The sequence below is a fragment of the Lynx rufus genome, unplaced genomic scaffold (genome assembly GCF_022079265.1).
Source record: "Lynx rufus isolate CCGP_SWC_20201006 ecotype Redwood Valley unplaced genomic scaffold, mLynRuf1.p SCAF_5, whole genome shotgun sequence".
Lineage (NCBI taxonomy): Eukaryota > Metazoa > Chordata > Mammalia > Carnivora > Felidae > Lynx > Lynx rufus.
In genome coordinates this window covers 12,269,161-12,297,076 of record NW_025814867.1, presented here as the reverse complement: position 1 = coordinate 12,297,076, position 27,916 = coordinate 12,269,161, and the positions used below count along the sequence as shown (strand labels likewise).

The window sequence follows — 27,916 nt, the reverse complement described above, 5'->3', positions numbered from 1 at the left end:
CAACTATAAGATGCTCTCAAAAGGCAAAACCATAGACGCAGGAAGATCAGTGGTCTCCAGGGGCTCAGGGAAAGAGGAAGGAGGGGTGGTGGGGTACAGAGGACTTTTAGGGCAGGGAACTTACTCGGTGGGCTATGACCATGTGCCTCCATGCCGTTGTACATTCAGCAGAACCCCCAGCACGTCCCCCGCTATAAACCACGGACTTCGGTTGGTAGCGATGTGTCCGTGTTGGTTCCTTGACTGGAATAAACGTACCACACGATGCGAGATGTCCATAGTGGGGGACGCTATACGTGTTCGGAAACCCTCTGTGCTTTCCACTTAGTTTTGCTATGAACCTAAGACCACCCTAAACAATAAGGCCAAAAACTGCTCTAAAGAAATAGGAAGGCGTGACAGGGTGTCAGGGGCCACTTCATGGGAATTTTCCGGTACCGGGGATGCTACTGCACCTCAGAGGCCTCCTGGAGAGTCCTTGTCGTGATCAGACGTGCCGGCTCTCCATCTCACGACCTGTCGTGATGCCATGGCGCAGGAGCGGATGGGTAGAGCAGGCTTCCAGGACAGCGCACGCCCCTTTGTTCCACAGGCGAGTGGCCGGCCCCGCCTCGTGGGTGCTCAGTCGGGACGTGGGGCTGGCACCCAGCCAGCACCACAGGGGCGAGGTCAGCAGGAGCCCCCCAGACCAGCAGCTCCGCGTGACTGTGACTTCTGTGACTTCTCTCCCACCGCAGGGCATCCAGATGGTGTGCGAGACTCTGACCGAGTGCTGGGACCATGACCCGGAGGCCCGGCTCACGGCCCAGTGCGTGGCAGAGCGCTTCAGTGAACTGCAGCACCTGGACAGGCTCTCGGGGAGGAGCTGCTCCGAGGAGAAGATTCCCGAAGATGGCTCGTTGAACACTACCAAATAGCTCTCTCGGGGCAGGCTGCGCTGATCTAAAGAGGCTGCCCCTGTCACCAAAGAACAGAGGCAGCGGGAAGCTGCCCCTGACCCTGAACCAATGCTTCCTGGAGGCCCCGGGGGCCACTCCCCTCCCCTTGAGCTGTGGGCGTGAGCAGAAACACCAGCAGCAGGGAGTGGGTATCATGAAGCATTCTACGCCTTTGACATTGTCATAGGATAAGCTGTGTTAGCACTTCCTCAGGAAATGAGATTGATTTTTACAATAGCCAATAACGTGCACTTTATTAATGCCTGTATATAAATATGGAATAGCTATGTTTTATATATATCTATATATGTCTATATCTATATATATATACAGCCATACTCTGGAAAGAGACAAGGAAAAAAGATCAACCATCCCAGGAAATTGGTTTGTTTGGAGCGCTCCGGAACCAGGCACAGAAGGAAGGGATCCGTGACAGCATTAGCATTTGACAATCACATGTGCGCTAGTTCTCTGACTACACAAGGTGGGGGCTCTGCATCAGGAGAGGGGCTCCGAGGCTCCGAGCCAGCCATGGCCACGCTGCACTCGCTTTTGCAAACTAATAACTCCGTGCACGTGGAATTAGCTCCTTTTCTGGCCATGGAGCTAATTAGAGTCACGCTGTTTGGGGACCAGATCCTGGGAGACTGGGTCTCCTGGACTTCTCACTTGAGCTTCAAGCCCACGATCGGTTTGTGAGTCACCTTCCTCGACCAGCTCAGAAACCCTGTCCCATCTCCAAGAGCTTTTAGCTTCCCAGGCTTCACGGGCATAAAAATCAGAACAGATTTCCCCACTTAGGAAGTGGCCGCATATTCTACTAATGACAGATCGTTCTTTCTGTTTGTTAATCCCCCTGCCATATCTATGTTACTCTTCTCTCCTCCCACCCAGATTCCCTTTCCTTAAAGGGAATACGTCTCCTGTCGAGGGTTCGTTGTGTTCATTTTCTCATCAGGCTCGGTTTGAGTCTCCAGCTTTCTGTGCAAACGCCAAGAGTTTCCATCTCTCTGGGCTCCTGGATGCTTCAGTACATGTTGGCCTAGTCAGAAGGATTCGAGCTGCATGACACTGCCATGGTCAGAGCTGTTTCCTCAGGCACTCTGAACATGTGTTTTGCTTGGCCAGCACAGCGTTGAACAAAATTGAGCCACTTTTTAAATATTTGGAGATTTTGCAAAACAGAAAATCTGGATCTTCCCAAGTGAAGACAGATAGCAGATGGTTTCCAGTTCTCCCCAGTCCACATTATTCACAAGACAAAGGTGTGGACACACTTTTAAAGCTGCTTTACTTCTCGCTGTAAACGTTGGCATTTTCCACTGCCCACCCCATCCCAGGCTAGGAATTAAACCTGCCCGTAACCAAGGCCCCTTGTAAGAAATGTGCGTTACGTCAGCCATTCTCTGGTTAGATCATATGAGTTTGATTGCCTCTCTCTTCCTGGTCTGGTGTTAAGATTTTAAGTTGGTGGGTTTTTCTGGACTGAAGGGGACCCCCTCAAGTGGTCCCAGTTAAGCCAAATCTGTTTTGCCTATATGTTAAGAGCTTCCCTCTGCGCATTACGGAGGGGAGCTCTTACCTAGAAGCTTTTGCCAGGGTTATCAGTCTCTCCACCACACCAGCCTTCCCCACCCTTTGCAGGATTTGCTAGCAAGGACTTGAATGTGGGACACAGTCCCTTTTGCATTTAGGAAGTCTGTGTCCTAATGGGCAAGAACAAAGAATGAGCTTTAATACTCCATAGGAATTTGTTAATCCACAAACAAATGTTAATGCTGCAAATAATCTCTCTCTTTTTTAATGTTGTTGAAGCTACCTATTTTCAGCCAAATAGGAATATTAGGACTGGCAGTGAGCAAATCAGTTCCATTTGGATTTTGGAAGGTCTCCTCTCATTGAAGTTTTAGCAGATAGGCTGAGATTTGGGATTAGATGAACCTTGTGGGCACCCTTCTCAGTGGGGGTGGGCTGAGAGAGTTCGGGACAGTCTGTCTTCAGTACCTTGGAAGTGCCCGGAAATTCCTTTGCACCTTAGGGCTTAGATGCTGTCCCAATAGCTGTTGCTCATTGACCTCTAGTGGTGAATTTCTAGAATACTGGTCCGTTAATGGGATTTTCCAAGATTCAGAAGAGCTTTATCACTTCTGGGTGGTCATCAGCATAAACTGGAATGTAGTGTCAGATGATACTGTGGCTTTTTTTTTTTTTCCTTGTCAAGAAAAAGACCAAGGAATAACATTCTGTAGTTCCTAAAAATACTGATTTTTTTTTTTTTTACTACTATACATAAAGGGAAAGTTTTATTCTTTTATGGAACACTTCAGTACTCATGTATTAAAATAGGAATGTGAATGCTATATACTCTTTATATCAAATGTCTCAAGCACTTATTTTCATTCTATGCATCGTTTGTCTTTTATATAAATAAAATGTTTATTAGATGGAATAAAGCAAAAATACTCAGGTCAGCTTCCTACCTTTTGATCCTGTTCATCGTGATTAAGCCATTTAACCACACTCGGTTATTGTGGGAAAAGTCACAAATTTTCCAATTTGTCGTCTTCTTCAAGTGGCAGTCTCAAGTCCCTTTTTTAAAAAAGCAATCACAAAAGTTCCATCACAACAGATGCACCAAATGTCATTGATGGCCGGGACATGAAGTCTCTACGTCTCCTGGTGCCATCTTGCCTGTCCCAGAAACTGCCTCCATTCACATGACTTTGTCTTCTAGGCTCCTTCCCTTGCATAGCAGGCCCTTGACTATCTTTTTGACTATTGTCACTTATGCTTCCTCCCTCTTCCTTTCTACTCATCCACAGCATCTTACTTAGGGCTTTTAATCAGTTTATCTTCATCACCAGATGACTATGCCTTAGGCAGTTGGCTCCAGGTCCTTGCTGGAAGGATTTCTGGTAACAATGTCTGTGATTTGCTGCCCAACCTTTGGCCTTCCAGTTTTGGAATCTCAGAGATTCAATGGCTTCTTCTAAGTTATTAACTGAGTTCTAAATAGTTACAGTTCTAAATATTGGGCTTTCTTTATTTTTTTAATGTTTATTTTTGAGAGAGTGAGAGAGCATGAGCAGGGGAGGGGCAGAGAGAGAGGGAGACACAGAACCAAAAGCAGGCTCCAGGCTCTGAGCTGGCAGCACACGGCCCAGTGTGGGGCTTGAACCCATGAACCGCAAGATCATGACCTGAGTTGAAGTCAGTTGCTCAACTGACAGGGCCACCCAGGTGCCTGCCCCCTACGTTGGGTTTCTAAACCTCAGCACTACTGATGTTTTGATCAGATCGTTCTTTGGGGAGTGGGCCCGTCCTGTGCATTGTAGACAGCATCCCTTGCCCCCACCTCCCAGCCGTGACAACGAAAAATGTTGCCAAACATTGCCAAATGTCCCCTAGGGAACAAAATCACTCTTGGAATCACTGAACTAGATGACGTGGTCCTATAGTCCTGTGGGCATGAGTTATAGTCCTATGTTAACTAGTAGCTCGACAATTTTCGTGGTTATCTGCTCCTCCATTTATCAGCTTCATTATATGTAAAACAGGATTTTACAGACCTCATCCTATACAATATACCATTGTGATAGGAATACACGCAAAAGCTTTTGGAGTTGTGTCTTGAACTTGGAAAGCCTGCAGTGCATACTGGCCAATACTAAATTGGTTTAGTAGGCCAACGGCTGCTTTCCCAATGAGGTCGATTTTGAGGTAGACCCTAGAGAGCATTAACACCACTGAAGAGACCTGGGCATGTGCTCCCCGGCCTGTATGTCGATAATCTGAGGAGAGCTCCCATTCCCTGAGTACCTGCCATCTCATCAAATTGAATCCCCCACCAGCGCCCTGAGGTAGACAGTATGTCCCCTTTACAGATGAGAAATCATCCTGATAGAACTTAAGAAAGAAGCCTAGGGTTTCACAGGGGTAGAATCTGGGTGACGGGCCAAGTTGTCTTAGAATTTGGAATAATTTGGAATAATGCTTGGTTCTTTTCTCCACGTCATACTGTCTCCTGAGGGAACTGGCTTGTACGTTGGAACAAGAGGGCCATACCATGATGAAATGTTCTCCTCCACGTACACAGCATGGTCACTGTTCTCATCTCCCCTGCCCGTGGAGTTGATTGCTCAGTGGAGATAAGGAAAATGCTGCTTCATCTATGTAATCCACCCACATGATAAATGTCATCTAAAGCCTTGATGAGAACTGGAAGATGAATGAATATGTGTGGACAGCGTTGCCTAATGCGTGGCACGGACACTGGTACTTCAGATGATTCTAGATTGTGACAACCCTTAAAAACGTGGTTTTAGTGGGCCTGTTCTTAATTAAAAAAATACTTTTAAGTTTATTTTGAGAGAGAGACAAGAGCAGGCAGGGAGGGGCAGAGAAAGGGGGAGAGAGAGAATCCCAAGCAGGCTCCGCACTGTCAGCGCGTAGCCGGATGACAAACTGTGAGATCACGAGCTGAGCCGAAAGCAAGAGTCAGACGCTTCACCAACTAAGACCCCCAGGAGCCCCTGTACTGTTCTTATTTTAACATACAGTCAGTGGAAAAAATTAACACTTTAAGCCTCGGGTTTCACAAATATCAATCCATATTAATCACTAACATGTATTGAGTACTCAGAAGCACCAAACCCTGTTCTCTCTTCTACCTTCTTTATCTGCTTTAATCTTCGCCCCAAACCTGCGAGGGAGCCTTACCTCCATGTTAGCGATGAGGAAACTGAGGCAGAGCGTGAAGTATTCCGGAGAGTTCCACAGGTAGCGATCCTTAGGCCAGGATTTGAACTGAAGCGATGAGATTCCAGAGCCCATCCTCCCATCTCGAACACGAAAGAGAGGTGGCGTAAAAGAGAAAGGGGGAGCCTCTGGCGTGCTCCAAGGTCTGATTCGTTAGCCTAAACTATGGAAGAGTAAGGTGCAGTTTGGAGGGCAAGGGGTTGGCCATAAGGGAGCCAAGGGAGAGAAAGCCATTCCTCAAAGTCACATGGACTCTGGGCTCCAGTCCAAGAGCTTCGGCCAAAACAGGAGCCGAGGTCTTCTGACCCCCTTCGCAGGCTCCGTTTTGCTGGGGTTATTTCAGTTCTTGTTACTGCAAGGTCAGGCGCTTTCCTGGTTGGCCGAAAGTCCCCAAGCGCCCTCAGCAGACCCATGGTCTCTTGCGCCAGTCCCCAGCTTTTGAATGCAGGCACTCTCAGAGCCCACGAGCTTCTGTTTTGGGGTGGGGGCTTTGTTGTAAGCCCTCTTTGCAAACGACACTCGCTAACGGCACGGTCCTGAGGGAAATCCCTCCCCTAGGTGACAGGAAACTTCATTTAAAACTGCGTCCGTCCTTTTTCACCAAACTCACCGCCATTGGTGTCTCTCATTCTGTTCATTTTCTTCCTGAAATAGGCCTTCTAATCATTGCTAATCACATTTCCAATTCCTTTTTTTTTTTTTTAACTTGAATAATTATAGCTCCAGACGATGGGTTTGGGGCCGTGGCTTTTCAGGCCTGTTTTGCAAACTGTGCTGATAAAGACAAGATTGTGAACTTTCCCATAATACGTGGCCTGCCAGTCACCCTCACACAGTGTAATTTCATTCTAGCACACCTCCAGATCTTTGCTGCATTTAAAAATAACTTAAGGGTCTTCCTATTCTAATTAAGCTGAAATTGTACACACTGAAATGCTTGCTCTCTTTCACTCTATGCACATGAGTGCACGTGCGCGCGCACACACACACACACAAAGTGGTCCTTAAAAATCTCTTCTGTATGCAGCCTGTGAAGTACACAGCTTCTGCAAATGTCCTCAGAGCCTTCTCTCCACCCATGCCCACAATAGCAAATGACAGAATGACTATAGCCCTGATGCCATTGGGTCATCAAAAAAGATAAAATGCCTTTGAATTTTCATGTTTTGTCTAACTATTCATAACAAAATCATTAAAATTGGGCCCTCAAGAGCCAGACTCCCTTGGTTCAAATCCTAGCTCTGCCACCAACCACCTACACAACTTGGTGCCAGCCTCCTAACCACTGTATTCCTTCGGCTTCTTTCCATGTAAAATGGGGTTGGCGATAGGACCTTCCTGGGAGAGCAGTAAGGGTTGCCGTGAGAGTAGCGCTCCTGTTTTAAAAGTGGTTAGAACAGAGCCTGGTGTTGCAGGGCTGGTTCAATATTCACAAATCAATCAATGTGATACATCACATGAATGAAAGAAAAGAACCATATCCTTTCAATAGATGCAGAAAAAGCATTTGACAAAATACAGCATCCTTTCTTAATAAAAACCCTCGAGGAAGTCGGGATAGAAGGAACATACTTAAGCATCATAAAAGCCATTTATGAAAAGCCCACAGCTAATATCATCCTCAATGAGGAAAAACTGAGAGCTTTCCCCCCTGAGATCAGGAACACGACAGGGATGTCCTCTCTCACCTCTGTTGTTTAACATAGTGTTGGAAGTCCTAGCATCAGCAATCAGACAACAAAAGGAAATCAAAGGCATCAAAATTAGCAAAGGTGAAGTCAAACTTTCACTTTTTGCAGCTGACATGATACTCTACATGGAAAACCCGACAGACTTCAACAAAAGTCTGCTAGAATGATACATGAATGCAGCAAAGTTGCGGGATACAAAATTAATGTACAGAAATCTGTTGCATTCTTATACACCAATAATGAAGCAACAGAAAGAGAAATAAAGAAACTGATCCCATTCACAATTGCACCCAGAATCATAAAATACGTAGGAATAAACCTAACCAAGATGTAAAATATCTGTATGCTGAAAACTATAGAAAGCTTATGAAGGAAATTGAAGAAGATACAAAGAAGTGGAAAAACATTCTGTGCTCATGGGTTGGAAGAATAAATATTGTTAAAATGTCAGTATTACCCAGAGCAATCTACACATTCAATGCAATCCCAATCAAAATCGCACCAGCATTCTTCTCAAAGCTAAAACAAGCAATCCTAAAATTTGTATGGAACCACAAAAGACCCCCAATAGCCAAAGTAATATTGAAGAAGAAAACCAAAGTGGGAGGCATCACAATCCCAGACTTTAGCCTCTACTACAAAGCTGTAATCATCAAGACAGTATGGTATTGGCACAAAAACAGACACATAGACCAATGGAATAGAAGAGAGAACTCCAGAAGTGGACCCACAAATGTTTGGCCAACTAATCTTTGACAAAGCAGGAAAGTCTATCCAATGGAAAAAAGACAGTCTCTTTAACAACTGGTGCTGGGATAACTGGACAGCAACATGCAGAAGAATGAAACTAGACCACTTTCTTACACGATTCACAAAGATAAACTCAAAATGGATGAAGAACCTGAATGTGAGACAGGAAACCATCAAAACCCTAGAGGAGAAAGCAGGAAAAAACATCTCTGACCTCAGCCGCAGCAGTTTCTTACTTGACACATCTCCAAAGGCAAGGGAATTAAAAGCAAAAATAAACTATTGGGACCTCATCAAGATAGAAAGCTTCTGCACTACAAAGAAAACAATCAACAAAACTAAAAGGCAACTGATGGAATGGGAAAAAATATTTGCAAATGACATATCAGATAAAGGGCTAGTATCCAAAATCTATAAAGAACTCACCAAACTCCACACCTGAAAAACAAATAATCCAGTGAAGAAATGGGCAGAAGACATGAATAGACACTTCTCTAAAGAAGACATCCGGATGGTCAACAGGCACATGAAAACATGCTCAACGTCGCTCCTTATCAGGGAAATACAAATCAAAACCACACTCAGATACCACCTCACGCCAGAGTGGCTAAAATGAACAAATCAGGAGACTATAGATGCTGGCGAGGATGTGGAGAAACGGGAACCCTCTTGCACTGTTGGTGGGAATGCAAACTGGTGCAGCCACTCTGGAAAACAGTGTGGAGCTTCCTCAAAAAAATTAAAAATAGATCTGCCCTATGACCCAGAAATAGCACCTCTAGGAATCTACCCAAGGGATACAGGAGTGCTGATGCATAGGGGCACTTGTACCCCAATGTTTACAGCAGCACTTTCAACAATAGCCAAATTATGGAAAGAGCCTAAATGTCCATCAACTGACAAATGGATAAAGAAGATGTAGTTTATATATACAATGGAATACTACTTGGCAATGAGAAAGAATGAAATCCGGCCATTTGCAGCAACGGGGATGCAACTGGAGAGTGTTATGCTCAGTGAAATAAGTCAGGCAGAGAAAGACAGATACCCTATGTTTTCATTCATATGTGGATCTTGAGAAACTTAACAGAAGACCAGGGGGGAGGGGAAGGGGAAAAAAAAGAATTACAGACAGGGAGGGAGGCAAACCACAAGAGACTCTTAAATACTGAGAACAAGCCGACGGTTGATGGGGGGTGGGGGAGAGGGGAAAGTGGGCGATGGGCATTGAAGAGGACACCTGTTGGGATGAGCACTGGGTGTTGTATGGAAACCAATTTGACAATAAATTATATTTAATAATAATAAAAAAAAAAGAACAGAGCCTGGTGCACATAAGAACTAGTTGTTAGGATGATGATCATTTTTTTTTTTTTTGCATTCTGCTTTAAAATGAAGCTCTGTCATAATATTTCCCAGATATGCTGTGCCCCAAATTTGGGGGCAAAATGGACTCTTGAGGAAGATGAGCCCTATTTACATCTAACTATGAGCAGACAACCCCATATGGTTGAAGAGATTTTCACTCAGCCTGGCACGGCTGTGGTGGTAAACACAGGGCTCTGGGAGGCAGGAAAGCCTGGGGTCTAGTCTGGCTTCACCAGCCACCGCCCTGTTTGTCCATGACTTTGGCCTCTTGCTCTGGAGACTCACCTGAGGCTCTTCCCTGTCCTGCCCACATTAGAAAGCTGGAGACAAATCAAATGACATAATAAGTAAAAATGCATGGGAAAAGTACTGGATAGCATTGATGCAAGAAGGAATTTATTACCTTTTTTGGACATGGAGAGATACACTGAGATTTTGCTGGAACATTAGATTCTCTTTTGTTAATAACATTATATATGTATACGGTCATCATGCCAGCAATCCTGGAAGGGAGGAATTATTTTTTTTTTCCATTTTGCAGTTAAGGAAATGGAAACAAGTATCTTATGCAAGTTTACAGTTTACACCCAGTCTCTCCCAAGTGCAAACCATCCGCTCCGGCAAGCTGTTTTGTCCATATTTATTTCCTTCATTCAACATACGTTAATTGAATGCAGAATAGCCTACCACCCAAGGTCTGCTTGCAGCTTGAAAGCAAAAACTATGTGTTGCTACTCAGCGTTTTATACCAGCATCTAGCACAGAGTGGAGCACATAACAGTTGTTCAATAATTTTCACTGAAGGAAGAAAATAAGCCTCTTGGCCTTTGGAAGTTCACAATCCGACAGAAGACACAGACATTCAAATAAACAGCACACGCTCAGGAGGTCCTAATTGGTAATGCCTGTTGGAGTGAAATAGCCTGAGGCCAAAAATGCCTAGATTTTGCAGAGAACTGCTTAGCAAGAGCCTGAGTGCTGTCCCTTATCTGCCATGTATGAAATGCTCCAGCCACCATGGCTATCCCTGACAAGGTGGACTTGCTCCTTCAATTCCCTTAGAACTCTCTCTCGAGGAGCTTCTGTTAGTTCCCTAGGGCTGCTGTAACAAATGAGCACAATCTGAACCAACAGAAATGTATTCTTCCACAGTTCTGGAGTCTAGAAGTCCAAAATCGAGGTGTCAGCAGGACCTCGTTCCCTCTGAAGTCTCTAGGGAATAGTTAGGACTAACTGCTTGATGTGTCCAGATCCCATTGGCTCCAGGCATTTCATGGCAGTTCTTGGCTTTTGGCCACGGCACTCAAGTGGGTCTCAATCTTCACATTACCTTTTTATTTGCTTCTCTGTGTGTGTCTTGTAAGTATAGTTTTCATTTGAGTTACAGCCCACCTAGGTAATCCAGGATGATCTCATCTCGTGATTCTTAACTAAATTCCATCTGCAAAGACCCTTTTTCCAAATAAGGTCACATTCACAGGTTCTGGGGATCAGGACATGGATACATTTGCGGGGGAGGGGGGCGGGGGGGACCATCATTCAACCCAATACAGAGCATTAGCCAATTCCTCTGATATCAATTCTTGCCAAGATGAGAAGATCTCAAGTCCAACACTCTCCCTTTGGTCACTTGAAGCATTCCTAAAGATGACCCTGACAGATTCACAAATTTCATTTGTTTCATTTTCTATCTTAACACACACACACATATGCCGTGTGCGCACGCACACACACACACATACACACACACACACACACACGGTATGTTTATACTGTACAGTAATTAAAATATCACTTAAGGATTACTGTTTATCTCAGTGACTTCATATCCTTTTTATACACCTATCATTTTTCTAGCAGTTAGGAATTTTGTCCTCCAGAAGTATGAGAATGAGGTGAAGTTGGCAACTCTTTTCCCACTATACCTCCCTTGGATGCCACCCTGTGTTTAACAGCCCCTGCTACCATGTAGGGAGCAATTCGTGGTTCTCCAACAATATTATGGAATTTCACACCAGTGCCAAACTTAGAAATAAACTGTGACAATTGGAAATATTCAGTTGCCTTGTTCCAATGCCCCATCTCATTCCTTTGAAATCAGAAAGGATGAGAATGACAAGTCAGGTTCTAGCCTATTTCTTAGTCCCTTACCTCCATGAGCTTGGGTATTCTAGTAATTATTCTAGCATAGCAAGTGACTGTAAGACCTAATGGCTTAAATCAACCACTTTACTTAAATTTTGTGGATCAGAAATTTGAGGAAAGCTGGGGCTGGACAGAGCTCCCTTGGGGTCTCTTCTGCCATTGAACTCCCATGTTGACTCATGGGATCATTAGATCATTAGATCCCATTAGACTCATGACTCATTAGAATCGTCTGATGGCTCAGTTGAGCTGGATGGCTAAGATACCTCACTTGGCAGTTAAAGCTGGTTATTGGCTGGGAGCTCAGTTGGGACCATCATCTAGCACACCTACACCAGGTGGCCTTTCCACCTGGGGATATCAGGGCACTAGTGTTCTTACACGGCAGCCAGCTCCCTGTAGGGTGAATGGGCCAAGAGAACCAGGCAGAAGCTGCATGGACATTCATGGCATCTTCTTGGAAATCTTATAACATCACTTCTCCCATACTCTTAAACCAAGCAGTTGCAAGTAACTCGAAATCAAAGCAAGGGGAGGGTCTCAAACCTCTCAATGTGAGAAGTGACAATTTTAGGCAATGCCTAAAAACTACCACAGGTACTTTACTGTATGTGGGTCTCAGTCTCTCATCTGTAAAATGGAACTACATTATCTCTAAGATTCCTCTTAAAATTCTCAGAGTTTATGAAGTACTTTCCTTTATTTATCTTAATAGACTCACATTAATATTTATATATTCAAAAATATTTCCTTTCCTTTATATCACAAAATAACCATATTACATAAAATTGGGAAAAGAGAGAAAAGTTTCCATTCCAATAGACTTCCTAGTCTTCTCCATATTTTTAGAGTTGTTTTCTTCATGTAGTGTTTATGTGTCTGTGTATGTGTTATGTGTGGGGAAACTTTTCCCCAGAATTAAATAAGCCAGAAGGACATTCTGGAATCTTATTTTTAAGAGGCATCAGTTCCCATTATAACTAAACATGCTATGTAGTAGTAAAAGTTAATCTCCGAATTCAACTGTAGTGGTTATAAATCTCAAGATTACAAACTTGGGTGTGCCAGACATGTTCTGTGTCTTATTTTTCTATAAATAAGAAACCTAACTTTGATTCTGAGCCCCTATCCTGCTGGACTGGCAGGAAGTCCAGCCCTTTTTGGGGGGGGGGCTACTCTCCCCGCTAACTCCTGGAGTTTTACCATTGTTTCAGGCTTCCTGCAATGAGAACAAGGAGCAAGGGGTTGGATAGTTCTGGTTCCCAGTTATCAGTGAAGCCTGATTTACTTCTAAGATGCCCATTATCCCATTTGCTGGGTTTGTTCAGGTATGTCTTTCCTCTGGTCCCTTGCCTTGCTGGGGACTTGGCATTTTTCTTGGGAAAGCTTGAGTGCCATGGGTCTAGATTTGCTTCCTGGTACACCTGGGCTACTCCCTTAAAACCTACCATATCCTCAGGTTCCGGTCCTCAGCTCCAGAGACTAACACAACTGTCATTCCTTCAGGTGCTAGGACTTCTCTATCTTCCATGTTTCCTGTATCCAAGCTCCGCTCCTGCCCATTTGTTACTAGATTTTGATGGCCTATCGACTTGGGAGTCTGAATAATTAGCAACCAAATAACTAGTTCATGTAATCTTCAAACTTTCCCTGGAGAAGAAAATATTTGCATTCCATTCTTCTAATGCTTCAGAGAAAGCAAAGAAGAAGAAAGAAAAAAAAACACACACAAAGTGAAGAACCAATTGATTATTTTTCCATAAGAAGAGTGGATGTTCACATCTTGACACAGAAGAATATATCAGCCTTATTTATATGCATTGTATATCCTCCAGTATAATAAAGGGACTCAAACTTCCATCTGATAGTTTTCTTGAGTCTGTGTGCAACCATTTCCTAAACCTTCTGGGTCTGAGGGACAACAGCCTCTTTCATGGCTGATAGCATAGAAGAAATACCAAAAAGAAAACAAAATGGTGGATCTGGTATTTACTGCTGGGATGAGACCATACAGGTCCATAATCCCTTATTTGCCATTTCAAATCCGAAACATAAGCTCTGAAACATAAGTAAATTTCCTAACTCATTTGGTTTCTAAACCTGACTTATGGTCATTATTTATCCCATTTAGGGTAAATATTTATGTTGTGTGGCAGAAATATTAATGTTTGATTTTGGGGCTGTCACCTGTACTATGCTTTAGGGTGTCACATAACATTCATCTTATTATCTTTCTAAAATTGCCCAAAAGTCTAGATTGCTAAATCAATCTGACTCCAGAGGTTTTGGATAAAGTTTGGGAGAGGAAAAAAAAAAAAAAAAATATATATATATATATATATATATATATATATATATGGAGATCTATCTATCTATATTTGCATATGTTGGGAGATATCTCCCAAACCTTATCCATATATACATATACACACACACACACATACACATACCATTAAGTTTCTTAATCATGATATTTCTTTGTATGCCCATCCCATTCACGCTAGATCATGGGGCATGATATAGTGAAGCATGATTTCAGGGTATGATTATTAAAGCTGAAGAGAAGAAAAGGTAATTTCAAATTTCAAAAGCTTACGGTGGACTCAAAGCAAAGAGGAAGACAGGTATCAGCAGAACAAAACTTCTTGTCATTATACCACCAAGTGTAGTCAAAATTCCCCAGTCTAGGGGAGACAAAAGAACAATGAGGAGAATAGATGTCCGGGCCTGGGACCAGTGTGCTAGAGATCTTGGAGGAACCACACAGACCGAAGTTGAGAGACTGAATGATTTAAAGACACCCAGTCCCCATTAGTGTGACATTTTGTCCGCCTATGGAACACCATGGATACAGAGTCAGAAATTCTAGAACCTCTAGGGTCTACTCTAGTGAGTACTTCATGCCTTCTGTACCAAGGAATTATATCAATAGTCTTTCACATTAAGAATCTGGTGAGAAGCTCCTATCCGTAGCAGTCTATTGGCCTCTGAACGTCAACAAGGAGTGGCCCCAGGGCCCCCAAGAGCCTTTTCCTAGGCCTCATTTGTTGCGAGTTAACCTGAGTAATTTTGCCAGCCATAATTACCAGACTCTGTTGGCTATCAGTAGCTTCTGATGGTTAGCAGCTTATTGAGGCTCCAGGTCTCCCCAACAATCTTACCAGCAGATTTTAATGAAAGCAAGTCTCAGATGGCACAAAAGGGGTCACAAACTGCTCCATGGCCTCAAAAAAAAAGTCCCAGATCTCTCTTTTTAGTGCTGTCGCCATACTTGGCAACATTCCAGAGGTGTGTGTTGGGGGGGGGGGGGGCGGGTGTAGCACCTTTATAATGATACCCAACAACCAGAATTTTCAAAATCAGTACCTGAACACTGTTTTAGAAGCCTACCTCAAATAACAGTCTGAAGGAGCTAGACTTCTAAGCCAGTTGGATTTTTGTTCACAGGAAGACAGGGAGAAGCTTCAGAATTTTTTTAGTCTGTTCACACATCTTGAACACCACCATTTCACCAACGAACGCTCATTTGTACATCCATTATGATAACTAACAAAACCTCCGTTCTCGTGAAGTAACAGTAGGGGAAATGCTTGTAGTCAGTCTGTGAAGGGTGCCATTTAATTACATATGAATTAATCATCCTCGTAATATTTATTGAGATTGGAGCAGCCATCCATCCTAGGAATATATGTTCAAGTTAATTTATGTAATATATGTATCTCGAATGTACGTACTAAAGTATTTTAAAGTCGAGTACAGACTACAACTCCCAGGGCACTCAGGAGCCCTTCAGGTTGGAGTGGAAGGCACTGGATACCTAGAAAGATAATGGTGGTGGTATTTAGCTGAAATCCCAGCTTCTCAGCCTCCACACTTGAACTTGTCTGGGACTGAATGGAATCCGCTGAGAATCTTCCAAACTCGGGAAGCAATATACTTTCTTCCGCTTTTCCTGGTTGGGATATTAGATAAGACCCTACTTCTGGAACACAACTGGTTTGGTTAGAATGCCTCCTCACTCTAGCTTCCCAGTAGACTATGCTGAGTCATGATTACTGGAAGGAATATCATTGCTGTTGGCACACACAGGACAGGAAAAAGCTGTTAATGCAGGCAATACCTTGTGGTTTTGTTTTAGGAGACAAGTATTGTATTAACAATAAAGATACTGTGTTAGGAAATTAAATCATTCATACTCTAGCACTGTGTAAAGACATTAAATCATTCACAAGTTATAAATCTTCAGTAATTGATACTAAATGTGATTTCTTAAAAGGCTAATCCTCAGTCTAAATTCAAACATTGGACATTCAAAATTTAACAGTCAATATTATAGAAGTGATTGAGTAAATTACAGTCAGAGGAGAATCATGTTATGTAGACTGCTATGCATGCCCTAATGTGAAGTGGAAAAGAATCATGGAAAACATACTTTTACCCTGTTTTAAATTTTTTTGTGTGTCTTTCACATCTACCTGTACTCATGAATTTCCCATTCTTGCATTGCCATTTTTCAGCATTATGAATATTGGTGCAATGAATATCTTTATATAAGTTAGCATTCATATATTTTCCATTTCTTTAAAATAGATGATAAGAACTGGGGCACCTGGGTGGCTCAGTCGGTTGAGCATCTGACTTCTGCTCAGTTCATGGTCTTGTGGTTCGTGAATTCAAGCCCCGCGTCAGGCTCTGTGCTAACAAATAGTTCAGAGCCTGGAGCCTGCTTCAGATTCTGTATCTCTCTCTCTTTCTCCCCCTCCCCTGCTCATGCTCTGTCTCTGTCTCTCAAAAATAAATAAATGTTAAAAAATTTTTTTAATAAAAATAAAATAGATTATAAGAAGTTATGAGTATTTTCATGGGTCTTGTCATCTCTGTCGAAAATATTTCCCAGAGTAATTGTGTCTGTTTATATTCCCACCAACAGTACACAAGAACATGTGTTTAACAGCACATGCACCAGCTTTACATATTATCATTTTTTGTTAATTTAATATTCTGTGATTATACATCATTGATATTTGCATTTCTTTTATTGATAAAAGGTTGAATTTTTTTCATATGTCTGTTTAGAGATTATGCTTTTATCATTGACAATTATCTGTCATGGGGAGGGAAACAAAACATGAGAGACTCTTAAATGTGGAGAACAAACAGAGGGTTACTGGAGGTATTATGGGAAGGGGGATGGGCTAAGTGGGTAAGGGGCATTAAGGAATCTACTCCTGAAATCTCTGTTGCACTATATGCTAACTAACTTGGATGTAAATCAAAAACAAAACAAAACAAACAAAAAAACTAAGGGACAAATCCAAAAAAAAAAAAAAAAAAAGAGAAAATTATCTGTCATGCCCTTTACATATTTATCTATTACACCTAAATGATTTTAAAAATTATAGTATTTGCCATACTTTTCCAGCTTTTATTTCCCTCTTCATTTTGCTAATGTGTATTTAATATATACAAATTTTAAAATTTGTATAGAGTTAAATCATTCACTCTATTTCCTTATGAATTCTCCTGCCTTCATATTTAGAAAGCAACCGTCTTTCCAAAAAGCCAATAAAGAACCAACGCTATTTTCTTAAAGATTTTCTGTGACATTATCTTTTAGTAATTATTTATTTTCTCTAGAATGTATTTAGGTGTATGGTGTGGGCTTGAGGGAAGATTATTTATATTTTCCCTTAGAATTTTTTTAATGTTTATTTATTTGAGAGAGAGAGAGAGAGCACAAGTGGGGGAAGGGACAGAAAGACAGACAGAGAATCCCAAACAGGCTGTCAGCAAAGAGCCTGATGTGGGGCTCAAACTCACAAACTATGAGATCAAGACCTGAGCTGAAACCAAGAGTCAGACGCTTAACTGATAGCCACTCAGGTGCTCCGGAAAGATCATATTTTTTCTAATTGCTCAAGAGATACCCCAAGATCATTTAATGTGGAGATGAGGGCAAGAAACTCATTTATGATTGATTTGTGTTATTTCCGTCAGGATCCAGTATATTTGTCCTTGTAATAGAAACTACTTCTGTACTATTTTGCTCCATTATCCAAGTTTCAGTGCAAGGCTGCTATAGATACTGTTACTTCTAATTAATGTTAATACTTCTCAATTCCCAGAATTTTCGTTAACATTATGGCTTGTTATTTGTTGTTGGTGGTGTTTTCTTCATGCTGTTTTTGTTCTCATTCATTTTTTTATTAGGAAAATATTAATAATTCAGCATATACCCAGGTCTATACCATATATCCAGACTTCATAAATGCACTGGTTCTGAATTTGATTCAGAACTTAGCCTTTCATTTGAAAAAGAAACAAAATACTATAAACGTCACCACAATCTTGGTAGCTGTCCTTAGTTCCTAATCCCTGTTCCTACCGATCTTCCCAGGTCCCCCTCTATTACGGCTTAAATGTGGATCTTTCCCATCTATGCATGTACCTGTAATCGAGTGTTATCTTCTGTGTATAATTTTTAATTTCCAGAAGTGGAACTGTATACGTGTTGTTCTACTTCCTTATTTTCTTTACTTAAGATTATGTTTTTGAAATCCATCTATGTGGATACATATCAATCTTGTAGTGTTTATCACATGTTAAAGTAATCAAACAAAGATGCCATCAGATTGAGGTGGCTGAAATGCCTTGGGAGTCTAGTAGGCAAAGCAAAACTTAACCCAGAGTTAATTCCTATAAATGCCTCGAGGTTAAAAAGAACAACCAATCATAAACAGCAAACCAGTGTTTCCTAAATAATGCAATCACTTAAGCTGTAGCCAATCAAATAATTTCCTTTTCTGCTTCTGTGTCTTCTCTATAAAAATCTTACCTCTAGCCCTCGTTGGTAGAGCACTCCTAACTACTTTTTATTTGGTGCTGCCCAGTTCAAAATGATACTTGTTCAAATAAACTTCAAAATTTTAATATGCTTCAGTTTATCGTTTAATACACATAAATATACCGCAATCTTTTCATTTACCTTGCTCAAATACCCTGGGTTTTGGGGTTTTGTTTTTCCAATTTTTTTTCCAATTACAAAAGGCTGAGTAGACAGTATTGATCTATTTTGATTAGAAAAGAAATGATAACAAAATTAATTAAAAGACGTAAAATAATTTAAAGTATGAAATTCATCAGAAAATATACAGACTGAGCATAACTAGTGAGAAATAGAATAAGGAGAAATTAGCGTAATTATGACCCCCTCCCCCAAGGTGAGAAAAGGTCTACCAGTTTAAATGCTAACAACATACGTGCAGGATCTGTATGCTAAAAACTATAATAAATTGATAAAGGAATATAAAAGACTGGTGAGGAGGAAAACATTTTACTCTGTCCTTCAACATTCCTCTAGCTGGTCTAAGAATCAAATGGACACAAAACAGACTAACGGGAAAATCAAACAAAAGTTTAACAACATTGATATCTCCTGTATTCACAGGAAAGACCCAGGAAAACTGAATAACCCCTCAAAATGACTGAGACAATCACCTTAAATACCATCTCCAGCTAAAGACAAAAGATGACGATGTTGGGGGTGGGAAGTCAGTTATGAGAGGTCACCAAGAGAAGCACAGTAAACACAGGTAAGGATACTGTGCAGATTAAGTCCTTGCCTTTCCCACAGATCAGGGTTTCTAGATTTAGAGTCATTCCCCTCTTCCTGGCACAGAGGGAGACACCCTTACAAATGAAGATTTCCCTTATCCATGTAAATGTCTCTTATAAAAAAATGTAACTTCTATTTGGTTCCCAGAGCTTTGCTTGTGTCTACAATTGCTTAAAAATAACCAGCTAAAAATAATCAATATGCCAAAGAGGTATATCTTGAAATACCAACATTTGCTCCCTACAAGACAAAAATGATTGGAACACTATACTGGGATCATGAATCGGCAGACTCGATATCATTAAGACATCAGTACTCCCCAATTTGATCTGTAGATTCCACACAATCCAATCAAAATCCTAGTGCCCCCCTCCCCTTTTCAGTAAACATCAGCAGGAAGATTCTAAAATTTATATAGAAATGCAAAGGAACCAGGACAACCCAAACAATTGTGAAAACAAACTAGGTTGAAGGGTAGACTATCTATTTTGAAGACATACTATAAAGCTATCGTCATCAGAATACACAGCCCAGAAATAGACTACACAAATATAGGCAACTGATTCTTGATAATTGGTGGGGAAATCTAATAATATAAATAAAATCTCTTGCCAGCCCATACAAACCTATCCACAAGGGAGAAGAGGGAAAAAAAAAAAAAAACAGTTTTATTATTGAATAAGCATTAACTCAGAGTGTAAGACACATCTAAAGAGATTATAAAGACAGAAAGAAATCACATCTCTTTATATAGCAAAGCAGATACAATTCGTTACATACATGTTAATTGTCTTTATCAAAAAGGAAAAATAAAACTTCTCATATCTCTGTGACAAACAGAAATGTACAACTTGAAGTCAAGCACTGAAGCTGAAACTCCCACAGAGGCAGGGAGACAAGGTCATCCTTCTTGATCTTTGCATTTCAAAGAGATAGCCCATGCTTCTCAAGAAAGAAATCTCTGGAACATAAAACTGGCAAGAGGCTCATTTAGCTTTTAAAAGGACTAAAATGCATTTCAAAGAAAACAGAGAGAGCATTTATAATTTCATATTTTCTAAAGGAAAGGCTAAAGAGAAAGGAGAACAACAAGTTCTCTTCCCCTTTTGGTATGAGGGAGGATTTATTTATTTATATTCGTATTTGCCCTAACAAATGTACAAAGGCAATTCAATGGAGAAAAGATAGTCCTTTCAACAAATGGTATTAGAAAGACTGGATGTCGTTACGCAACATAAATAAACTTCAATATATACCACACAGGTTATAGCAAAATTAACTCAAAATGGATCATAAATGTAAAAGTAAAACTATAAAAGTTCTAGGAGAAAAAAATCTGTGTGACTTTAAGTTTGACACTGAGTTTCTTTGGACGTGATACCAAAGGCATGACCCATAAAAGAAAAATGGACAAATTGCAGTTGGTCAGAATTTAAACTTTTGTTTTCTGAAAGTTATTGGTAAGAAAATGAAAAGATAAACTGAGAGTATGGAGAAAATATTTTTAAATCATATTTATGAGAGACAACTTGTATTCAGAACATATAAAGAATACTTAACACTCAACAATAAGAAAACAAACAAAACAACAACTACAAAACACTCTAAAAACTGGGCAAAAAACTGAATCGGAAATTCACCAAATAGAATAGATGGATGATATATAAGCATACAAAAAAGCTCAACATTATCAGTCATTAGGGAAATGCAAATTAAAACCTCAAAGAGACATCACTATATAAGCATTGAAATAGCTAACTCAAGGGATCAAAATATGCCACCCCAAAATATGGCACTTTGGCATAAGGGTAATTTGGAGCTGAAGGCAATTAAGAAATAGCAAACATAGGGGGAATTCTCCGACCTTTTACTTTCTGCCAGAAGAAGGGCATAATTTTCCCTTTTGTAAAGGAAATATATCAACTGAAAAGCTTTGAGTCTGTGTAACAAAACTCACTGAATAATCCTTATTTACTGTACATTTTGTAGTCGCCCTCTAGCCATTTACCCTTCCCTCCCCAGGAAGTCCAAACTTCCTTTTCCTTTTGTCTAATCTCTTCCCCACACTTTATCACCCTTTGTTAAAATTGTCTATAGACCTCTGGGTCAAACTACTTCTTTTCCATGAAGCCTCCACATGCATGCAAAATAAACCTTTCTCCTGCTAATCTCTTTTCAATTTAATTCACAGGTTCCAGTACTGAACATAAGAGGGTAGGGGAAATATTTTTCCCCTCCTTTACACAAATACAAAACTGATATCACTAAGTGCTAGTAAGACTCTGGAGAACAGAAAGTTGTACGCATTGCTAGTGGAATGTTTGGAAAATCATTCAGGAGTTTCTTGTAAAGCTAAACATATACTTAGCATATTACCCAGCAATCCCCTCCTAAGCATTTACTCAAGTAAATGGAAAATTTATATGCACACAAAAACCTGTACACAATATTTATAGAGGCTTTATTCATAATTTCCCCAAACTGGAAATAACCCAGAGATCTTTCAACAGATAGACGGGTTAACAAACCATGGTATGTGCATACCAAGGACTACTACTCAGCAATAAAAATGCATGAGCTATTGGTTAACATAACAACATGAGTGAATCTTCAGTGCATTTTGCCAGATAAAAGTTGCTAGACTCTAAACGCAACATTCATATAATTCCATTTATACAACATTATGGAAAAGGGAATAATATGAGATTACTGGTTGCCGAAATTTGAAGGTAGAGGAACTGATAAGAAGGGGGCTACACAAATACATTTTTAGGGTAATGGAATTCTATTATAGTTTCAGATATTTGACTATATTTATTTTTTCAAAACCCATAGAAAAGTAAACTACAAAGGGAGAAATTTACAATATGCAACTTTTAAACTCAAGTAGGATGTCAGGATAACATTAAAGAAAAAATTATTCTGATCCTTGTTAAAATGGTAAGGAAGACTTTATTCAAGACTATGGCAATAAGAATATTTCAAAAGGGGAAATATTAGGTTCAACTTTGAATTGAAAGGTAGCTATGGATTTATAGCCAATGAACAGAGTGAGGGGGGTCAGCGGACAGAAAATTACTAAGTGCAGACATCAAGGGTAGCATGATTCTTGCCTCCTGACCTAACAAAATTCTTGCTAACAGCAGATCAAGACTTAGATATCAAAGGTAGGGGATGAAGAACTTGGTCAGCTATCAAGTTGGGGAATTCTCTGTAAACCTAAGTCCAAAGTCAAAGCCTACTTGAGGGGCTCAGAGTGTCTATCGAAAGTTTGGGCAAAGAGAGATTTTTTTTTTGCAGCAACGAGAAGGGAATGTCGACTATGACAAATAAATCTAACAGTCTCGCAACTATGCAACATAACCTCACGGAAGGAGATGGAGAAAAAAAGGAGCTAACTTAAGTGACTTTGAAGAATAATTTTTTGGCTGGATACTGTAAAGCTAAAGAAAAAAAGCAAACAGTCCACAAATACCATACTCCAGTTGGTACGTTTGTTTCTCTCAGGGGCACAATAATGCAGGTTAGCAATCTTGAGATTAATTTATGTGTAGAGTACAGTTGAACAAATAAGTAAATATATTATAAATAAAGAGAGCCAGATGTCTTACTGTTAGAGAAATAGGTTATAAATAAGCACGTCAGGGAATGCTAGAAAGAACCCTGCAGTGTTGGATTAGAATTGGTGATAACAGTGTGAATTCATGTTCACACACACACACACACACACACACACACGTATGCATATGCATTATGCATGTGTGTATAGGTAATATGTATAAATTGTGTGTGTGTGTGTGTGTGCGTGTGTGCACGCGTGTGCGTGTACTTGGGTTAGGGTGGGTACATGCATATATTTTCCAGCTCTGTCTTCTGAGATGGCCTAGATGCAATGACAGCCCAATTACAACCAGCACCCTTAGCGTCTACACATTGGCTTCTACCATTTTCCAAAGAAAGGAGGTAGGACTTCATGGAGAAATGGCTATCTCTAGATATGAGCAATGAAAGATAAGCCTATGGCATCTGGTTGTGCTGAAGGGAATAAAGTGCTTAAGAAAAAGAGATGGGGACATGTCAAAAGGACATAGGAACCAACCTGTAAAAGCTCCCAATGGTCTAAACTGGATCAATCTGAGCACCAAAATAGCAATGGTGCTAGATACTGACTAAGAGAAAATGAGTATCTGTGAGTCCATGCTGACATAAGTAAGTGACTAAATAAATACGTAAGGAGGAAAAGAGACAAGACTTTCTTACAAAATAATCCCACTTAGTAACTATAGAAGGCATGAGGGAAATAGAAAATCACTGTTAGAACACCAAAGTAATAATTCCCATAAGGCAATATGCTCTGATGAATGATCAAACCTGTGGGTAAAACTTCAAGGAGAAAGATATTTAAGCTATTTACATAGCCTTAACATATCTTCCCCCCACCCCCCAAATATTTAGTAATTACCGCGGGTGTCTTTAACATGTATCTACAAATTCTTTGACACGCCTTTTCCCAGAAATCAGAGTTTAATTCTCTTCCATTTGAGAGTGGCTTGGATTAAGTAACTCACTTTTAAAGAATAGTATATGAAAAGGAAGAAAAGAGTAACTTCGTAGTGGAGAAGCCTGGTAGGTTAAAGGTTAAAAACGTTAAAAAGACTACAAAGAAAGCAGGAGACAATCCGGATGTCTGAATGTAGGACTAATCTTGTTCCATCACTGAGGCAAGGCCCTTCTGAGTATTTTACTCAGTGTCCTGTGAGTCCTAAGGTTTTCCAGTGTGGCTGACAGGAGGAGGCATTACTATTCCAGGCCCTGTCAAAGCACTGGTTACTGTTTCCTCCAGTCCCTTAAGAGGGTTCTGCTTCTAGCCACAGGTCATTTCTTCACAGACACATGCTGATCGGTACTCTTAAAATATTCAAGGGAGACAAAACCTTTGTGGATCTCCAGAATTTTCAATCTCTGCAGCTCTTGCCTATTCAATATGCTTGACCCTTGAACAACACAGGGATTAGACCTGCCAAACCCCGCAGTCAAAAATCCCCCTATAACGTCTGAATCCCCTAAAACCTAGCTAATAAGAGCCTACTGCGGATCAGAAGCCTTACCCATAACAATTAATACACACTTTGCATATGCATTATAGACTGTATTCTTACAAAAAAGTGAGGTGGAGAAAAGAAAATGTTAAGAAAATCATAAGGAAGGGGCACCTGGGTGGCTCAGTCGGGTAAGCATCCAACTTCGGCTCAGGTCATGATCTCACAGTTTTTGAGTTTGAGCCCCACACTGGGTTCTGTGCTGACAGCTCAGAGCTTGGAGTCTGCTTCGGATTCTGTGTTTCCCTCTCTTTCTACTCTTCCCCCATTCACACTCTGTCTCTGTCTCAAAAATACACATTAAAAATAAGTTTTAAAAAAAAATCATAAGGAAGAGAAAATACATTTACAGTACCATACTGTAAAAAAAAAAAAAAAAAATCTCTGTATGGGCAGTGTGCCCAGTGGTCCCATGGAGCTGCCTCTTGTTTCCATGGTGTTTGGACAGAACAGACCCAGGGACACCCCTTCTAGCAATGTCCTACCATTCTCTAGCCTCTTTTCTAGTCACAATCTCCGGGGACCATCTTCTGAGCCATCCTCTACCCTCCAGACCAGCCATCACCAGTTTTTGAGCTTAGCTCCTTATTGCCAATCAACCGGAATCAACCGTGAATTCCCAGATTGCTCAGAATTAATCCACTGAGGTGGAGACCATCCCTGTCGACTGCTTGGTCAGCCTCCATCTGACAGCTTTCGACACCTACCTCTCTCTGGCCTTCTATTTCATCTGCCACGATGTGGCTCAGGAGGGTATTAGCCTCTTCCTTGAGTTTGGAGAAAAGCAGCATGAGGGCATGGGGTCTTAAAGATGCAAAACCAGCACAGCTGCTGTACCCTCTCTTTCAGGACATGCAGAAGCTGTCCCAGGACAAGTGGCACAAAACTTTGGATGCCATGGAGGTCACCATGGTCCTGGAGAAGAATCTGGACCCTTTTGGATCTGCCTGCCCTGGGTTCTGCCCACAAAGACCTGCATCTCTGGGACTTCCTGGAGAACCACTTCTTAGATGAGGAGGTGAAACTCATCAAGAAGATGGCAACCATGTGATTAACCGCTGTAGGCTGGCTGGCCCCCAGGCTGGGCTGGACAAGTATCTCTTCAAAAAGCTCACTCTCCAGGCACCTAGGTGGCTCAGTCAGTTAAGCATCTGACTCTTGATCTCGGCTCAGGTCATGATCTCATGGTTCATGAGCTCAAGCCCCACATCGGTCTCTGCACTAACAGTGCAGAGCCTGCTTGGATTCTGTCTCCCTCTCCCATGTTTTGTTCAGTTGTGTTTTGTTCGGTTGTTTGGTTGTTCCTTATGGACGAGTATAGCTGGTTCCTTGAACCAGGTGAACCTGATGCTGCACTTCAGCACCGAAACTCACCGGGGTCGGCTTTTCACCAAGAAGGAAATTGATATGGAATCTAACTAAGTCTAGAATACACTTGACTCCTATCATTGAGAGTAACTGTTGCTGAGTATTTGTTTTATTTTCGGGATTTAATGGTTATTTTAGACAGAAAAGACAGACAAGAGATTTCAGGGATAATTACTCTTCAAATTAGGGAAAGTCATCAGCACTCAATCAAACTCACAATGGAGTCCAAAGTCATCCAAACACACAGCTCCTGTTCTCAATTCAGCAAAATCTTCGATGAATATTCATTGGATCTTTTCTTCTTTTGAAAATAAGAACCAAAGGCAATCCATTTAGATAGGATGAGGCCCAAGATGTGAAGCCATTCATTGATGACTACAGCAAGCAGCATTACACAACACTCAGCATGGAATTTGAGATCGGCCACAGCAGCACAAATGCCAGTCCTTGGTCTCTAATTACCAGGCACTTTTTAGAAGGTGGGTTGACACAGGGGCTGGTAACCCAGTTTTTCTTCAGTTTTCATAAATAATGGCAATTTATGATGGTTAGCGTGTTTCCATTTTCTAAATTGTAATACATCCCTGTTATTGCAAGCTACGTATCAAAAATCAGACTCACCCACTTGTCTGCCAAACTAGCCCCTCTTCAAATTTCCCTGGTAATGACAACCATTTAAGCACCTACTCAAAATCAAAGACTTGTGCTAATCTTCCACAAATGCCTTCATTCATAATAGTGCACCCTGACTTTGGCCCTTCAGGGTAGTGCGATCTGCACACACATCACATATGCGGAACCACTGACTTGGAAGGGTGCAATTCAAACATCAGCTAGTATTCAGTCAGGAACGTTGGTACCAACTTGATCTCATTTAGAAGTCAGGCTTTCACAGCTCTGTCAGGCTCTGTTAAGTCTACCTTACTCCCCGTCGTTGGTATTTGGATTTTGTTATTTAGGCTTGACCTCTCCAGGATTCAATCCATGCTTTCCCCCAAGGTGTAGAGCATGGGGATTCTGCTAAATCACTGCATTCCAGTTAAAAATATCCTATTCCCTTTGTGGCTTTAGATAACCCAGACCTGTGACAGCAGCTGACCGGCATCCTGGTCAAGCCAGTCCCAGCCCTATAACCACACGCCTTCAACCTAAAACTGAGCCCTAGTCTATAACCACACACACACACACACACACACACACACACACGGTCTTATGGGTAGTCTCCAGGATCATCTAGCTCTTCGTCCTTGATCGTTCCCATTAGGAGATGTGATGCAGAAATTCCCACCTAGACTTTATTTCTATTTTTTTTAAGTTTATCTCTTTTTGAGGGAGAGAGAGACAGAGAGAGAGAGAGAAAGCAAGCAGGCGCGAACAGGGGAGGGGCAGAGAGAGAGAGGGAGAGAAGGAATCCCAAGCAGGCTCTTGTGCAATCGGTGCAGAGCCTGATCTCACGGTTCCTGAGATCATGACTGGAGCCAAAATCAGGAGGCAGACACTTAACCCACTGAGCCCCCAGGCGCCCCTACCTAGACTTTACTATGTGGCTGCAACTATAACGGGCATGCAGACCTTACAGATGCCGAAGAATTTTTACAATTTGCACACAAGAATAAGAGGAGCCTGCGTGCTCTCGCCTGGTAGACCAGCAAGCGTCTATAACATGCGTGCACAACCTCCCTGGAAGCCCTGCAGGTTGGGATGTGTCTTTCTTCCCTAAGGATATGAGAAATACCAGAATTGATCCACAGGTTCCAGGGCAACAGGCGGTAAACAGTTGTGGCTGTAGGTCTCAGGATAAGAAGATTCCTCTCTAGTGGACCCAAGTCTGAGAGACCTTAGGGAAACACGTGTTTGGGTTTTTGAACACTTGACCTAATCATTCACCTAAAACCCCCAACTCCCATGTCGATTTAGGTATGATATGAAAGGTATATTTTTATACTTAGCATGGGTTCCCCACTGTGATAATAGGGTCCTATTCTAAAAGCAGGGAGAGGAGGAGGTAATAAAGTGTCCCCCAAAGCTCAACCCCCATTGCTCATCTTCTTCCTCGCCCAGCCTACCAGCAGCAAGAGATGCATGCCCCCCTTGCAAAGAGAACAGCTGTGTTTCCAGAATGGCGTAACACCCTTCTGGCCCTTTGGTCTCCAGCAGAATATGATCTACCCCAAGAAACCTTAA

The 27,916-nt window shown here is 41.4% G+C and overlaps 1 protein-coding gene and 1 pseudogene across 2 annotated transcripts in view; both read left to right on the top strand.

Moving 5' to 3' along the window:
* Window positions 1-3,409, top strand: part of TGFBR2 (transforming growth factor beta receptor 2) — an 89,380-nt gene extending 85,971 nt beyond the window's left edge. For both annotated transcript variants that reach the window (XM_047099658.1, XM_047099657.1), the window contains exon 7: window positions 738-3,409. In XM_047099658.1, the coding sequence (XP_046955614.1) occupies window positions 738-917 (180 nt within the window). In that variant the 3' untranslated portion in view covers window positions 918-3,409. The remainder of the gene's footprint in view (window positions 1-737) is intronic.
* LOC124526590 (ferritin light chain-like) lies at window positions 1,470-27,916 on the top strand (annotated as a pseudogene).